Source organism: Antechinus flavipes, chromosome 4, assembly GCF_016432865.1.
Source record: "Antechinus flavipes isolate AdamAnt ecotype Samford, QLD, Australia chromosome 4, AdamAnt_v2, whole genome shotgun sequence".
Classification (NCBI taxonomy): Eukaryota; Metazoa; Chordata; class Mammalia; order Dasyuromorphia; family Dasyuridae; genus Antechinus; species Antechinus flavipes.
The window spans coordinates 480,586,189-480,602,402 of NC_067401.1; the positions used below are offsets into that span (position 1 = coordinate 480,586,189).

Genomic DNA, 16,214 nt, shown 5'->3' on the forward strand with positions numbered 1-16,214 from the left:
GCACTAAGTGAGGCCTCTCGGGCAGAGGGGGCTGGGACCCGGGCCCGGAGCTGCCATTGTTCCCCTGCTGCCGGAGCCGGGGCGGGGCCCCCGGGGAGACGATGGGTGGCCCCGGGGAGCCGCGGGGCCCGGGACCCCTGTGCCCACTGAGCCGCCTGGGCCGCCCCCTCCCCGGGGGTCCGCGCTGACTCTCTTGTTTACAGAAGGCTCTGACAGAGCTGAGGGCTGGCCCGTATTCATCCCCATAATCTGTGTAGATTGTGATAAACTGAAGCCTCCGACAGACACAGACAGGGCCGTGACGCTGCCACCGCCTGGGCCGCTCCCTCCCCACCCGCCCGCCGCAGCCATAAATCTCAATTTACGAGGGTGCCGCGGAGGGGGGGCAGGGCCGCGCTAATGATCGCTCCTCCGCCTTATTTTTCATGTTTCAACAGAGTCATAAATTTTTAAGAACAGCCAGAGCAGAGTGTTAGCGACTGAGCCTGGCAGCCACCTGGGGGGCTCCCCCGGCCCCCGGGCCCCGGCGGTCTCCAGAGGCCGGGCCCCTCGGCATCTCGGCTCCCCCCGGCTCTAAGCCTCCCGGCCCGGCCGGGCTCCGGATGGCCACATGGGAGGATGCCGGCCTTCTGATGGATGTCCCAATTCAGGGACTTGACACCATGATGTACTGGCAGCCTCAAGACATATGGATTTGGAGATCGGCACCGTGAGCGTAATTGTCAGGCTGTGGCCCGTCCCCACGTGCGCTCCTGGATGCGCCGCTGCCCGGGAAGGACGGAGCCGGGCCCTCGGGGGGTGGGGGGCCCTCGCTCACCGCAGCCGCCCGTCTGTGTCTCGGGTCACCCTCTCGGGCTCCGAGACAGCCAAAGTCAGGAAGGCCCGGATTCTAATCCCGGCCCAGACAACCCGCCGGCCGGGAGTGCCGCCCAACGCGGGCCTCGGTCTGTCCGTCTGAGGCTGGGCTCAGGTCCCCCACCCCCGACTCCTGAGCCTGACCTTGGGGGTCAGAACTCTCCTGGAGGTGAGAGGGCGTGAGAGGAAGGGGAGGGGCCCCTCCCAGCCTCCCCTCCTCCAGTCTCTGCTGGCCCTTATCCATGGCCCTTCTCTGCCTAGGACTCTCCCGTTGGCCTCCACTGGCTGCAGGAAGTAAAATGGAGACTCCTGGGTATTTCAAGCTCCCCCAGTCTGCTCCTGGCCAGCCTTGCCCTTTCCAGCCTCTGGCCCCACGGCCCCCCGCCCGGCCGGCCCGGCTTTCCTGCGTCTCGGCCTTTTAGAATCCCTGCTCCCTCCTTCCCACGGCCTCTGGGGCTCCCGCTGCGAGGGCCCCCCTCAGCCTTGGCCAGCACTTACTTCCCCGGCCCCGCCCCCCAGCCCCAGGTGCCCGCGGTGACCTCACACAGTCAGGGGCTCTGCCCAGCCCCGGCCCCTCCCCGAGCTCACGGCCTCCCCCGGGCCCCGCCCCCGGGAGCTCCCGGGCAAGCAGACGTTGGGGTGGGGTCTGTGCGGCCCTTGTCTCCCCAGGACCGGGCCCAGTGAGGCCGCAGCTCAGTCCTTTTGTTGTGATGAAGATGACCATGGATGAGGGAAGTTAGATGGGTCCGGGATTGCTCCGATAGCCAGACTTCAGAAGGATCTTTATTATATAATGATTTACTGGTGTTTTCAGCTGTTAAGCGTCTCCCTCCCTCCCCAAAAGCCCATGACAAAATCCTCCAGGAAACAGCGGCGCGTGGCGGCGTGGGGGCGCCTCCTGGTCCCCCCTGTCGGGGCGGGCGCCCCCATCCCTCCGGCTCTGCTGCTCTTCCCTAAAGTTCTTCCAGTCCGGCGCCGTGACCCCGCTGTGCGGCGACTTCCCAGGTTTCCCTGAAACGGCCCCTTCCTCCTTTGGTGGGTTTTTACAACCCCTTGACGCCGTTTGTTGCACCATCCCCTGGTCCCTGGGCTTCCCCTAGTCCCGGTCCTTGGCCCCCACAGAAAGAGCCGGTGGGAGTGTTTCCTCCGTCAGACGTTTTCCTTCCCCAAAAAGCCTGGAGGGATTGGGGTCTTGGGCTGCATTAAGGGGCAGAGCCGGGGGAGGGAGACCTGTCCGCCCTTGTCGGCAGCCTTCCGTCTCGGGCGCCCTCTTCTAAACGTAGGGGCCGCCGGGGGGAGGGGCCTGGAGACCGTTGTCTGCTTGAGAGTCCTCTGAAGGAACTGGGCTTGGTTCGCCTAGAAAAGAGAAAAGGGAGCAGAGCCCTGACGGCCCCCAGGCCCAAGAGCGAGAAGGGGGAGGGGCACATCCAGACCTGAGAGCAAATTCCCTGATAACGGAGCTGTCCGCAAGGGCTGCCAGGAAAGGGGGTGAGCTCCCCGTCCTGGAAGTGCCCAAGCGGAGGCTGGACGGCCACATCGGCGGGGAGGGGGGTTCCAGAGGCGGTTCCTGTTCAGCCACAGCTCGGGCCGAGGCCTCTGAGAGCCGGCGCAAGGGCTGCGTCCGTGGAGCTCTCAGGGTCTGCAGCCTGGGTTCGTTTTGGGGGTGGGTTTGATGTGAGTTTGGGGGGCGCTGCCTCAGAGGGGAGGGGAATGGCTGCCATCTTGTGCTCAGCGTGTCCCCATGGCCGTGAGTGTCCGTGCGCCTCCGGGAGTCGGGCAGGCTGGATGCCAGGCTCTGGGTTAAGCACTGGGGGCGCAAGGAAAGGGTCCCTGCCCTCCAGGACTCGGCAGCCTGCTGGTGCCAGGGAGGCAGTAATCACTGGGGGCAAGGGGGGCCTCCGGAGCAGAAGGGGAGCCCAGGGCTTAAGCCCTTCCTGGGCTGGACTTGCCCTCCTCCGGGGCAGGGGACTCTCCAAAAGGCTCCTAATACATGTTGATTCAATTCAACAGTCAGCCAGCATTGATTATGCTCCTCCTGTGTGCCAGGCACTGGACTGAGCCCTGGGGATCTGAAGGGAAAGCCCCGACGCTTTTCCTCAAGGAGCTTCCTGCTGTCCCGGGCCCTGCTCGGGCTGGGCAGGGGGGACTCGGAGATCCCCGGGCTGGCAGAGGCTGAGGGGGACACGCGCCGGGCCGTCCTCCGCCCCGTCGGAGCCAGCCTGGGCCCGGCCCGTGGGGGCCCGGTCCCCGGGTGTTGGCTACGGAGGCCTATTAGTCCTCATTACTAATTAAAGGCGCTGCGGCGGCGGCGGGCAGGCGGGCAGCGTGATGGAGTGGGTCTGTCCCGGGCGGCCCCCCTACCTGTTAGCTACAAACACACAAAGCTGATAAATAATAAATAGTTTGATAAGCCTGGCCCGGCATTATTTAAATTAATAGGGATTATCCGGAGCACCCTGAAGTGCAGGCCGCCGATGAAATATTCACCGAGCAGGGAGGCCGGGAGCAGCCGGCAGGAGGATCTGTCAGAGGGCCCGAGCCGGCCGCGGACCGAGCGGGCGGGCGGCCGTTTATCAACACCCTGGCCCGTGATGGAGCGGCCGCCGGCCCCGGCCCCGCTGTTAAAGCGACAGATCCCTTCCCGGGCAGGGTCTGTGGGCCCGGGCCGGCGTCTCTGCGCCCGAGGTGCCCCCGATGGCGCCGGGGCCCTCCGCCCCTGGGCCAGCTGCGGGGCAGACCCCGTCCTGGCCCTCCCCGTCCCCTCCCTCCCAGGACGTCCGCCCCCAGCCGCCTCCCCTCTCCTGGCTGCCTGCGTCCCTCCCTGCTCCCGTTCCTCTTGGCCCCGGGGGTCCTTCATTCACTCAGCAAGAGCTTATTAAGCCTGGGAGGACTCCGGGGGGCAGGGCTGTGGGGAGGACGGTCTGTGCAGGATGTGCAGGGACCGTGTGAGTCCCAGGAGCAGGCGGGCCCCGGTTACCGAGGAGACCCCAGACCCTCAGGGGCAGGAGGCTCAGTGCCTGATGGGGGCGCGGCAAGCGAGCCAGGTCAGCGAGAATGCAGAGCCAGCGAACACTCATTAAGCACCTGCTGTGTGCCAGGCACTGAGCCCAGTGAATTCTGGGAGATGCCCCGGCAGGAATGATGGGAGAGCCACAGAGGGCCAGAAGCACCGAGCTGGGGAGACGGGGTTGGGGCTTAGAGGCAACGGGGAGCCATGGAGGCTTCTTGAGCAAGGGACGTGACGTAGACCTGCTCCTCAGGAAGCTCACTTTGGCCAGCGAGGGAACGATGCACTGGAGGGGCGGGGGGCCGGGGAGACCGGGGGGAGGCGACGGGGACCCCAACTAAAGCCGTGGCCATGTGTGTGGAGAGACAGGAGTGTGGACAGGAAAGTCTGTGAGGATACAGACCAGAGGGGACAAGGTGCCCCCCGTGGAGAGAGTGCCGGGCTTGGGAAGGCCTTGCCTAGCTGTGTGCCTCTGTTTGCCTCATCTGGGAAATGGGTACAATAATGGGGTTGTGAGAATCAAACGAGATATTTCTGAAGGGCTCTGCAGATTGGGGGAGGGGAGGTGGCGTTTGGAGCCCGAGCGGCTGGGGTGCAGAGCGTTGCCTTTGACCTTCAGAGGGAGGGCTAGGGGAGGATGATTTGGTCAGTCTTGGGTGACTGCTGGGCAGTAGGAGGCGCAAGCCTGGAGACGGAGGCCGGGCCGGGGAATCACAGGCAGAGAGAGTGATGAGGAATAATGGTCCTCCCAGCAGCCCTGAGCGGCGGGTCGGAGGAGGGAGGGAGGGCGAGCAAGGTACCGAGGCCTGCCCAGGGTCTCACGGCGAGGCTGGATCGACCTCGGGTTTTCCTGACTCCAGAGCCATGGGAGGTCCCCCGGTGTCTGTTGCTCAGAGACTGCGCCGGGGGCAGAGGGCACGCACCCTCACCCCCAAGAAGCCGACATTCTGCGAGGGGCTGCAGGGGCGCCCAGAGGAGCCGAGACGGTGGCTTTGAGGAGACGGAGCGCGTGGGCCCCTGCCCGGCTCCCACCTTCCGGGGGGCTCTGCCCCTGTAATTCCTCCAGGGCAGGGAGCATCTTTGTGAACTCAGCCCGCGGAGAGAGCCCAAAGGGCTTGCTGGCTTTCCTGGGGACGGCAGGGGCTTCCGGAGGCAGGACACGGCCCGGGGAGCAGCAGGGAGGAGCCCCCGAGGGGGCTGTGTGCGGGCGGGGACCCGGGACAGGTGAAGGCTGCAGGCGGGCGCGGCCTGAGGCTCTGGGAAAGCAAGGAGAGGGAGGAGGAGGGGGAGGACCCGGAGAGTCTGGGCAGAGGGGCCTTGGACGGATGGGACAAACTCCAAGGAAGAAGCTACGGGCGAGGGGGAGCGGGGGGTGGGTGAGTGAGGAGGAGACTCCCGGGCAGCCGGGGTGAGGGGCGGGCGCGCAGAGAGGAGGATGCAGGCCCAGCACTCGCTATGGGCTGCGCACAGAGGTGGGGATACGGAGGCCCCTGCCCCCAGGGAGCTTACAGTCTGTGCTGTGCACGGCGCCCAAGGGGAGCAACGGGGGAGCGGCTCAGACCGGCTCCCGCAGCCCCAGTGACCCAGGAACGCGGCGGACACGAGCACGCGAGCCTCCGGCCAAGAAAAAGCCATCTCAAAGCAAAGCACCCTGGGAAGCTGGCATCCCAAAACGCGGGTTTGTCCTGTCAGATTCGCGGAACAAGGAAGGGCAAGAAGGAAGATCTGAGAGGCCCTCATGGTGGCTGATGTGCAGGGGGCCGGAAAAATCCCCAACGAGCCCAAGCGGTGGCGCTCTCCCGGGCCAGACCCTTACCTGCCTGCAGGAGGCGGGGCCTCGGGTTCTGGGCCGTCCCGAACCCCGACCGGCGCTGGCCGAGCTCAACTTACAGCAAAGGCGTTTCCTCAGCGGCAGAGGAAGGACGACGCGGGAACCTGGGGCACCGTCCCCCGCTCCCTCCGTTCTCTCCCCCTCCTCGGGTCTCTTCTGGGAGACCACGCCGGGCGGGCCCAGCCCTCGTCTGCTTCAGCTTCTCTGAAGAACCGACAGCTCGCGGCTCTGAGGGGGCGCACTGGCCGGGTCAGGAAAAGGCCGAGCCCCTGGGGGGGGGGGGTGGCCGGTCGCAGGAGCCGGGCGCTGGATCTCGGAGAAAACCTCGTAGTGGGAGAGGTGGAGGCCGAGCCTTCCAGGCACGGGCTCCGGCCGGGCAAAGGCGCGGAGGTGGGAAAGCCAGTCTGGCACAAATGAGGGGGGCTGACGTGCGGCAAGCCCAGAGAGATGCGGGCGCTGGGACTGGGCCAAGAGGGGAGCAGGAGCCGGGAGGAGTAGCAGCCTGGAGGAGCGGCAGTCGGGGAGGAGCGGCAGCCGGGGAGGAGCGGCAGCCGGGAGGAGCGGGAGCCGGGGAGGAGCGGCAGCCGGGAGGAGCGGGAGCCGGGGAGGAGCGGCAGCCGGGGAGGAGTGGCAGCCGGGAAGAGCGGGAGCCGGGGAGGAGCGGGAGCCGCGGAGGAGCGGGAGCCGGGAGGAGCGGCAGCCGGGAGGAGCGGCAGCCGGGAGGAGCGGGAGCCGGGGAGGAGCGGGAGCCGGGGAGGAGCGGGAGCCGGGGAGGAGCGGAGCCGGGGAGGAGCGGGAGCCGGGAGGAGCGGCAGTCGGGGAGGAGCGGCAGTCGGGGAGGAGCGGGAGCCGGGGAGGAGCGGCAGTGGGGAGGAGCGGCAGCCGGGAGGAGCGGGAGCTGGGGAGGAGCAGGAGCTGGGAGTCCGGAGCGGGAACTGGGGCTAGGCCGAGAGGGGAGCGGGAGCCCAGAGGAGCAGCAGACGGGGAGCAGTGCGGGCGGCGGCCGTGGGGCAGGTGGTAAACCTGAGGCCTCCATCTGACTCGGAGGCTTAGAGGTGAGTGACTGGAGCGTGGGTCACGTGCTGACAGTATGGAAGCAGCCGTGCTGAGCTCCGAGGTAGAGGATAATGCTGCTCCCAGAGCTCGCGGGTTAGGCCGTGGGCAGCCGTCCCCACCTCCAGCGCAGGGCCCGGGGCAGCCCTGCTCCCACCACCGGAGGGTGGGCCCAGGAGTCTGGGGGAGCGGGAATGGGGGGGGGGTCCAGTCCCGGACTGGGCCAGGTTCAGCTTCAGCCCGCTCCCTTTCCCTGCCTCGCGTGCCCACGAGGAGGGCCCGGTGCCGAGCGGGCCCCTTTGTCCGTTCGTCCTTCCCGCCTCCCCCGGTCGGCGGCTCTCGGGGGCCGGGCAGGGGCCATAACGCGTAATGGCCTGAGTTGGGGCCGTGGCCATGTTAATAAAGTGTATTTCACTTTTAATTTTGACATCTAATGTAATGATCTTTTTTAAGGCCCGGTCATATTATCTGCCTCACTAGATTATTGAGTCTTCATCATCTCCAGATAAATTTATGGCCAGGACGGGGCTCGGGATTTATCATCAGTCAATAGAGCTCAATACGCTAACAAGGCGTGTAATAAGATATACATATTTAATGATCCGCAGGGAGGGAGGGAGGGAGGAGGGGGCCGAGGAGCCCCCGCCCGCCCGTTGCCCTGCCTCCCGCCAGGCAGGGACCCGCCAAGGGCACGCGGGGTGCGAGCGGTCGGATGGGGCACAGAGGCAGAGGCCCCGGGCAGAGCGGTGACCCAGAGGGCCCGGGGAACAAAGGCAGCTCGGCCAGGCCGCCGGCCCAGGCAGGGGGAGCCGGTCTGACTTGATGCCCCCGCCGTGTGCCCGGGCTCTGCCCAGACACTTGGGTCTCCATGTGCTCCGCCCTCCGCAGGCCCGTGAGCCCCCCAGAGAGCCCGGGCAGGGGCCCCGGGAGGGCCGGGGGCGGCCTCCCCTAGACCGAGCCTGGGTCCGTTCGGTGCCGGTGCCGGTGCCGGCCTCTGGTCCGCCCGCCCGCCCGCCTGCCCGCCCACCCGCCTGGCTGATGGTGATGTATGACTTTTCATTACGGCCTCCCAGGCCCTGCCCGGGCCACGGGTGGGAATTCTATTTATTCTCTAATTTGTAAAAATTCCCTCTTTATCTGATCCCAATCAGGGCGGGGTAATTGGCTCTCTGGGGCCTTGATGAAGAGCTATGTGTGTCTGCCCAACCCGCCCAGCACCGGCCCCCCGGCCGGCCGGCCCCCAGCCCCTCACCCGCCGCCGCTGCCGCCAGGGCCCACAATTAATAATGATTTGCAAATGGCAGACAAGCAATAACGCAGAAAGATGTGTCGCCCACTCCCGCCTCTTCATTTCCTCCGCTGATATAAATGGCCCCGGAACAAAAACCCAGCACCATCAATTCTGAAATTAGTTATTTGCCGTAATAAATGGGGCCTGGGAGCCACTGACCGACCCTGGTGTGCCTCCCTCCTGGCTTATTGGCTCCATCCCCTGGCAGCCCGTCCCGGCCCAGAGCTGCACGCGGGGCCCCCTGCCGTCCCCCCCGCCCCGGGCCCTTCTCGGTCACCCCTGGCCCGCTGGGCCTCCCCCTCCCTCCCAGGCCTCTGCCCTTCACCAACGTGGAGCCCCCGGAGCAGCGGTAAGGGACCCTCCTCTCCCCCCGGAGCCGGCCCATCCGGGCAGCGCACTTGGCCTCCGAAGCAGCTCGGCCTCTGCCCCCCGCGCCTCATTTTCTCTGAGCCCAAGACGACAGGATGGTTCTAAAGTGGGGTTTCCAGCCCCGGCCACAGCGCGTCGGTAGCCGCCGCGCAGAATTTGTCTCACTCTTTCCGCCCTAAAAGCTGTAAAGCCGAGTCCTCCCGGGGACCTCACCCGCTGCCCTCCCTGCTGCAGGAAACGGGGGGGCCTCGGAGGGGCCCGCCGGCCTTGTGGGGGTGGGGGAACCCCGGCTCTGAGGCGCTGGGCGCTTGGTGGCACCCTTTGTGTCAGCGGCGACGACATCCTCGCATCCGTCCGTCCCACAGTCGCCGAGAGGTGGGGACGGAGCTGCCGGGGCTGCCTGCTCTCGGGGAAATCCTGCGCCCTCTGTTCCAGCTCGCCCCCGAGCTCCCAGGGGAGTACCCGCTGCTGCCCAGAGGCCCCGGCGACAAGGGGCCCGCTGCCCAGCCCGCTCGGGGCAGCTCCCGGTGCTGTCGGACAGGCGGGCACGGACGGCCACGTCTGGTTCTGGGCAGGGCCGGGGCACTGGGCCGGGCCGGACACTGGAGCCGGGAGAGGGGGCCCAGTCCCATCCCCACCCCCGCCCGGTACCCGGCCGGCCAGCGACTTAATCGGGCCTGGATAATGGATGTCTAATTGACTCATTTCCATGCTCTGCCTACAGGAGAGCCGCATTAAATGTTTGATTGCCTTAATTTCCAAACACATCATTATCCCCGTCTTACCAGCTCTTAATAAACACTTTATGAGGATTTCTTTAAAAAAAAAGATTCGCGGCCGCACACTTCTCTGAAGTGATAAACTCTAATTAAGTCTAATATTTAAAAATATGGTAATGGCGAGTTCTTTGAATAAGTGGACTGCATTTCCATAATTTCATTATTACGTAAAACACGCTAATTATTCGGAGTGCGCTTATTACTAACGGAGCAATCTCCCGCTAATAAAGATGAAATTGGCTTTTCCCTTATTGTGGGGCTGGCCGCCATCCTTCACCATCAGCCCCGTGGCACCGCCGGGCACCCAAGGGGCCGGCCGGGGCGCCCAGAGAAAGTGCTGCCGGGGAGGGGGCGGGGAGCGCAGGAGCGGGCGAGAATGAGACGGGCTGCGGTCAGCAGCAAGCAAGGAAAGGGTCTGAGGGCGCGGGGGGGGCGCCAGGGAGGGAGGTTGGGCCTGGGCCTGTCCCTGCCGCCCTCCCTCTGCCGGCCCGGCCTGTGGCCACCCTTCCCCCCGTTCTGGGCCGTCTCGGACACCTCGGTCCCTGCAGAAGCCGCCCCCTCCTTGGGCTCCTCCCGCTTCCAGAGCCTCCTCTGCTTCTGTCCCTGCCTCTGGTCCTTCTCCCAAGGCCGGGCAGCCCGGCGCACAGGGGACGGACCGAGTCTGAGCCCTGCCTCAGGCCCTGCCCGGCCGGGGGATCCTGGGAGTTATTCCTCCAAAAGGCTGTTTTCTCAGCCGGGGCACGGGTCGGAACGGCTCCAGCCTCCCAGGTGGTCGGAGGGGAGCTTGCCCAGTGCCTGGCACAGAGTCGGCGCCCAGGCTCCCTGGGACTCTCCCCCCCCCCCGCCTTCTGGGGCAGTGTCCTCCCCCTCCCCCCCCCCCCGCCTCCTGGGGCAGTGTCTCCCCCCGTCCTGTTCAGCCTCCTTTGCCTTCCCAACAGCCTTCCCTCCCCTTTCTCCGGGCCATCCTCCATTGCTCCAGCGGCCAAGTCTGACCGTGCTCTTCCTCTGCTTGCAAAGCTTCTGTGGCTCCCAATGACCGTGGGCACAGATGTGAGCTTCCCGCTTAGAGACCTCCACGAACATGGCAGCCTCCTGCTGTCTGTCCCATCCTGGGCACCGCTGTAGCCACTGTTCCCTGAGCTCAGCATCCATCTTCCACCCCCATGCCAAGGAAGGAAGGAAGGGAGAGAGGGAGGGAGGAGGAGAGGAAAGAAACAAGGGAGAGAGGAAGGAGAGAGGAGGGAGAGAGGGAAGGAGGAAGGAAGGAAGGAAGGAAGGAAGGGAGGGGTGGAGGGAGGGAGAGAGGAAAAAGATAAGGAAGAGAGGAAGGAGGGAGAGGGGGGAGGAAGGAATAAAGGGACAGAGGAAGGAAGGAATGGAGGAAGAGAGGAAGAAAGAAAGAAGGAAGAACAGAACAAAGGGATGGAGGGAGGAAAGAAGAGAAAGGGAAGGAGGGAGGAACTTATAAAAGATGCAAAAAAAACTGTGCAAAGAAGACTGGGGATATAGACAGACATCAGACAATCCCCTCCCTCCAGGAGCTCATATTCTAATGGGGAGAAGCCCCCTAGGAAAGGCTCCAGCTGCAAATCAAATGCACAGGACCCAGAGACTTAGAGCATAGCAGGAGCAAATGTGATCGAGTCCCATCCGTGGTTCCGATGTCGAGCCATGTGCCAGAAGCAAGACTCGGTGCCATTCTGCGGGCCCTGCAGGAGGGAGGAGGGCCCTGCCCTGGAAGCCTGGCTGGTCCCTGCTGTCGGTCCTGAAGGGACAGAGTGGGGGGGGAGGCTCATGGTTCCTTCCCTCAGAGCGCCCCCTCTGCCCAGGTCCCCGCCCTCCTCATCGGCCGCTTCGATCCCCGGCTCCCCCGGTCACCCCGTGGTCGGTGGTCTCTGTTCTCCAATGATGGTGTGTGAGACCCTCCCCGCCAGCCCCTAGTTTGGATGGGGAGAGGGAGGTGGCGGATGGATGGATTGACAGGGATGGACGGAGGGAGACCTGGAGACATCCACTAGGTGCTTGGCCAGTGCTTGTTGGGGGGGGGGGGGGGCGCCGGTCCCGTGCCAGCTTGGGCTCCTTCCCTCCTTCCCGCCCGCCTTCCCCGCCATCAGCCGGCGGCCCTGGGGAGGTACAGAGGGTTGGGAGCCGAAGACGGCGACAGGGACCGGGAGGCTCCGGCCCTCGAGCTGGCCGTGATCCGCGCCCACGGTAACGACTCTGGGAATGAGGGAAAGCGCCGAGGGAGGGAGGAGGCCCAGGGCAGGCCTCGAGGGTCGGCTCCACAGTGGGGGGGGAGGGGGGGGCTGCGCCAGCAAAGGAGATGGCGGAGGAGGGCGCAGACTGCGAGGGCCCTTCCAGTGGGCTGTGGGGAAGGGCACTTGCAGCCAAGCGGGGGGCTCAGAAGCTGAGAAGGGAGGGGCTTGGAAGGGCGGCGGCGGCGGCGGGTGTGAGCTGCTCTTCTCTGACTGTGAACAGAAAGGACGCTCCCAGGCCGGCTCCTATGGAGCAGCAGGGTCAGTGCCTTGCCCAGGGTCCCGGGGGCGGGCAGCAGCAGGCGGGCCCTGAACCAGGGCCTCGGGGGCTGCCCCAGAAAGCCGAGCGACTGTTGGGAGACGGGCAGACGTTTTAGGGGCAGAAGTTGGGAGAGATTCAGATTGGGGGGGCCGGGGCGTGAGCGCGAGGGCACTGCAGAGGGGCTGGGGGGTGGGGGCAGGGAGGGAGAGGAGCGCTCCCCCGCGGGCCTCGGAGAGAGGGGGACGGCCGGGGGGCGCCCCTGCCTCTGCTGAGATCCTGCGCCCTGAGCAGGAAGGGGCTGCACGTGGGTGACCGTCCCCGGGTCCGGCCGCACGGGAGTCAGATCCCAGGCCAGTGCCGGGGCCCGTGCCCACCTGGAGCCCGGAAAGGTGCCGGCCGTGACAGGGCGGCTGGCCCGGGGGTCCGGTCAGCAAGCTGAGAGCAGGTCTTAGTGACCCTCCCCCCTATCCCCCCCCCCCGTGTGAGCCCCAGCACAAGCCCTGGCACTGTGGGGGGAGGGGGGCTTCCAGGCCGGTGGGTTCTAGGCCAAGGAAGCCGGCGTGGGGCAGTGGTTGGAGGGAGGATGTTCCAGACTGTTCTGTCCTGTCTCCTGCCGGGGGGGTGGGGGGTGGGGGTGGGGGGGAGGACTGAGGGAATGCTGGGAGCCGGCAGGAAGCCGGGGTCACGGGGAGGGGGGGGGCTGTGTCGGGTCAGGTGTAAGGGCCCACGGGAGGGGCCGTAGAAAAGGCTTTGGATGCTCAAAAAGCAGTTTATATTTGCTCCTCGAGGCAGAGCTGAAGGGAGGAAAGGGCACGACTGGGCCCCGGTTTAGGGGAATCCCTTTGGCCGAATGGAAGCTGGCCTGAGTGGGGAGGGGTCAGAGGAAAGGCAGGGGAGGATCGTCGGGCGACCAGGGAGACTTGTGGGCTTCAGGCCCAAGGGAGGGGAGCATGGGGCGGCAGAAGTGGGGGGGCCTGGGGGAAACAGGGCTTCCGACTTGGACACCCTGAGCGTAAATGTCTCCTGCGCGTCCAGTTTGAGATGAGGGATGGGGGCAGGAAACATACATTTGAGAGCCCTCAGCATAGAGGTGGCCGTGACCTCCTGGGGAGCGAGGCAGGGACGCTGACCCCGCCCCCGTAGCTCCTGGTGGGGGGGCCCCTGTGCCACGCGGGGGGCGCGCCCCGGAATACCAGCCTGGAGCCGGGGGGAGGGAGCCGGAGCCCGGAGCGGTCCTGAGGAAGGGGCCGGGGACAGGAGGCGGCAGGAGCGGAGCTGTCTCCGGAGCAGGGAGGTGGGGGCTGGTCCGGGAGCTGGGGGAGGGCTGGGAGGTGAGAAGGCTGTTAGGGAAGCAGAAGCTGCTGGGCTCGGGGAGTTGGCTTTGAAGGGCATCTGAAGGCTCTGAGACAGCAGGAAAGGCTCCGGGAGGGCCGGGCAGGAGGCGGCTGCAGGGGCTTTGTCCCACAAGTCCTTCCCTTCTCTCCACAAAGGTGGCAGCGGCCACTAGTTAGAGCAGAACCCAGGAACAAGGAGGGGGGAGCCTGCCCCCCGAGGTCCCCAAGCCTCGGCCCCTGGAGCTCAGGGCTGCGGCCCCGGGGGTCCAGGCGGAGGGAAGAGGTGCAAGAAAAAGAAAACAGGAGGCGCCTACTGTGTGCTCGATGCTGGGGAGGGGGGCAGTGACCTCTGCAGCTATCCCAGGGACCCTCAGAGGAGAGCCCGGCCCCCTCTGTCCTGGGGCTGACCCCGGCCGCCTGCTCAGCCCTAAATCAATCCCCAGGATTATTACAATATCAATATACAATATTCCTACACTCACACCATCGATTTTGCAGTGTGGGCCCAGCGGCCGCCAGGGCTGCAGGAAGGTGGGCCCCTCATTAAAACCTCCAGCGGGCGGCCGCCCCTGCCTCCAAAGCGGGCACTTTGTATTCATTAGCTCCGAGATTGAAACCCTGCTTGGCCCAGCCTCCCTGCACCTGGCGGCCCCTTCGCCCCGGGCCTTGGCCCCGAGGTGCCTCCTGCTGCCCCAGGGACCCAGGCGGGGGAGGGGCTAGCGAAGCCCAGTGGGGGCTGGGGGGGAGGGGGCAGGGCTCTCCCCGCCGTCCCTTTATTCTGGGCCTCTCCAGGAGGCCGATGGTGCCTCCTGCAGATCCTCCTCCCAGCGGGGGAGGGGGGAGGGGGGTCCTCCAGGCCGGGGCCCCCGCCAGCTTTACAGCCAGTCCCCCGAGCTCCCAGCAGCAAGTCCGGCCATAAAATCAATGGACGCCTGTAATTGCGTGTGAGACACTTGTTCCCCGTCGTGGGCCTTTGGGCGAGTGGTAATAAGCAGCGGGGCTGGGCGGCCGCAGACTCGGACCCGGGCTCCAGGCCCTGCCCCGGCTGTGGGGGGCAATCCTGTGTCTCCCTGGGCGGGGACGCTCCGACTCCCGCGAGTCTCCTTGGGGGCCGGGGACGCCCCCAAAGTGGCCCCGGGCTGACAGTGACTCATGGGCACAATTAGCCACGACTCGGCCAGTCCTTCCCCACCTTAGCGGCCCCCCAGGGGAGATGGGTGCTCCCCCGTTTCCCACCCGCCGCCAGTCACCCTGGGCAGCCAGGCCATGATGAATGGGGCGCCCGGGGCGCGAATGAAGACGTCAGGGTGGGCAGGACGGAGCGTCTGGGCCCTGGCCCCGCTCCCGGCCAGTCTGGGTCTCGGTGCTCCGTCGTTCCTGCCCCCCCACCCCAGCCCCGGCCCTGTCTCGGGCTCCCCACCCCCGCGGTCCCCTGCGCAAGAAGGATCACTCCGCGGCCGAGCTCCGTCAAGGGAGAAATTAGCCCGCGGCTCTGGCTTTTTCTTACGGCGACGGGGCCCATACATCACCGCCGGCGGGGAGCGGACGCGCAGGCCAATTTCCAGCATGAAATATGGGGCCCGGCGCGTCCTCCCGTGGGATCCAGGGCTGCAGTCGGGGAGCGCCGAGCGGCTCGCCACGAGAGGGGAGCCGAGCCTTCCTGGGGGTTCGGGCTGGGGGACCAGCGGGCCACGAGGGGCCCAGAGCCAGGAAGTCGCTTGGGGCTTGCTCACCGCCGGGACTTCCCGTGATGGGAAGGGGCTTCCCCAGCGGGAGAGAGCTCCTCCCCACCTCCCATTGGAGGTTCTCCTTGGACACCTTGAGGCCCCCTTCTCCCCCCCGCCCCCCCATATGGAGCCTGAACCAGGAGAGGAGGTCAGGAACTAGAATTGGGACCAGGGTATGGGCCGCCGTGGAACAGGATCCCTGGGGAGGAAACCCCGGGGCAGAGAAACTCCAGAGGGGAGTGGGGGGAGGGGATGCCCTTGTAAATCCCTTCCTCGGGATTGGCTCCTCTCCTCCCCCCTCCCCCCACCCTGTTTGGACAGGTAGGTCTGCTGGCCATTCCACAGCCAGGGAAACAAAGGCCGCAGTGGTGCCTGGGGTCCTGCAGTGGTGCCTGGGGGAGCTGGCGACCCCGTTCGGCTCTTCAGGAGCGCTCCAAGGTCTGGGAACTGCCTCTCCCAGCCGAAGCTTGACTTAGGCCATCTCTGAGGAGCCAGCCCCCCCCCCCCCCCCCCAGCAGCTGGCCGGGCAGCCGTGAAGCCCTCGGGCCCAGCAGAGTCTCATTGTCCCCTCTCTCCACAGATGACTGCAAGAACATCGCCAACATCATGAAGACGCTGGCACACCGAGGCTTCATCTTCAAGCAGACGTCCAAGCCCTTTTGATCGGCCGACCAAGGGGGTGTCCGCTCTGGCCACAGACCCCCCCAGCCAGCCCCCAGCCCCCTGCCCAGGGCATCTGGAGGCAAGGAGAGCAAACCCCCTTCCCACCACCCCTAATCTGGTCTCACTACCTGCCCACCTGTCTGCCCACCCATGGGCCCCCATTCTGAGGGGGCCCTGGGGCTGGACAGCTGGAGGGGGGGCGGCTCCTGAGCCCGCGGAGCAGGGCCGGTCACCCCAGGGAAGGCAGGGCGTGGGGCAGCTGGGCAGGCAGGCCGGCCAGCCTTGGGCCCCTTCCCGGGAGTGGGTGCATCTCTACTTCCCCCCGGGCCAGCTCAGTCCCAGTATTAGGCCCTTCCCCTGGGGGTCCCAGGGAGGTCGGGTCAGACCTCACACTCCCCTCCCCCTCCTCTGGCACAGGGCGCTCCATTGAAGGGGTGGGGGCCCAAGCTCCCGGTGATCTCCACCCTCCCCATAGTGCATGGCGTGTGGTTGTCCCTACCCTGGACTCCAGGACAGAGTAGCCCCTCTCCCTCCCCCTGTCCCCCCATCACTGTGTCTGTCAACCCCACCCGCTGTGAATGTGCCACAGAGAATAAAAGTCTGGGGGAAATGAGGTGAGGCCCCTGTGAAGCCATGTGGGGCAAAGGGGGTGCGGCGCGCGCCGACTGGGGGGGGGGGGGAGGGGAAGGGTGGGGCTGGAGGAGATGGGCACATCCCCAGCCCTCTGACAGTCCGAAGAAAGAGTGAGAAGGCAGCGGAGGGTGGCCAAGCAGCAGCTGCTCTATTTA

At 66.2% G+C, this 16,214-nt stretch overlaps 1 protein-coding gene across 1 annotated transcript in view; it reads left to right on the forward strand.

The window, feature by feature from the left end:
* Nucleotides 1-16,039, forward strand: part of ERI3 (ERI1 exoribonuclease family member 3) — a 145,228-nt gene extending 129,189 nt beyond the window's left edge. Inside the window, exon 8 of the mRNA XM_051999898.1 lies at nucleotides 15,344-16,039. Coding sequence (XP_051855858.1) covers nucleotides 15,344-15,426 — 83 coding nt within the window. The 3' untranslated portion in view covers nucleotides 15,427-16,039. The remainder of the gene's footprint in view (nucleotides 1-15,343) is intronic.
* Nucleotides 16,040-16,214: the final 175 nt, after the last annotated feature.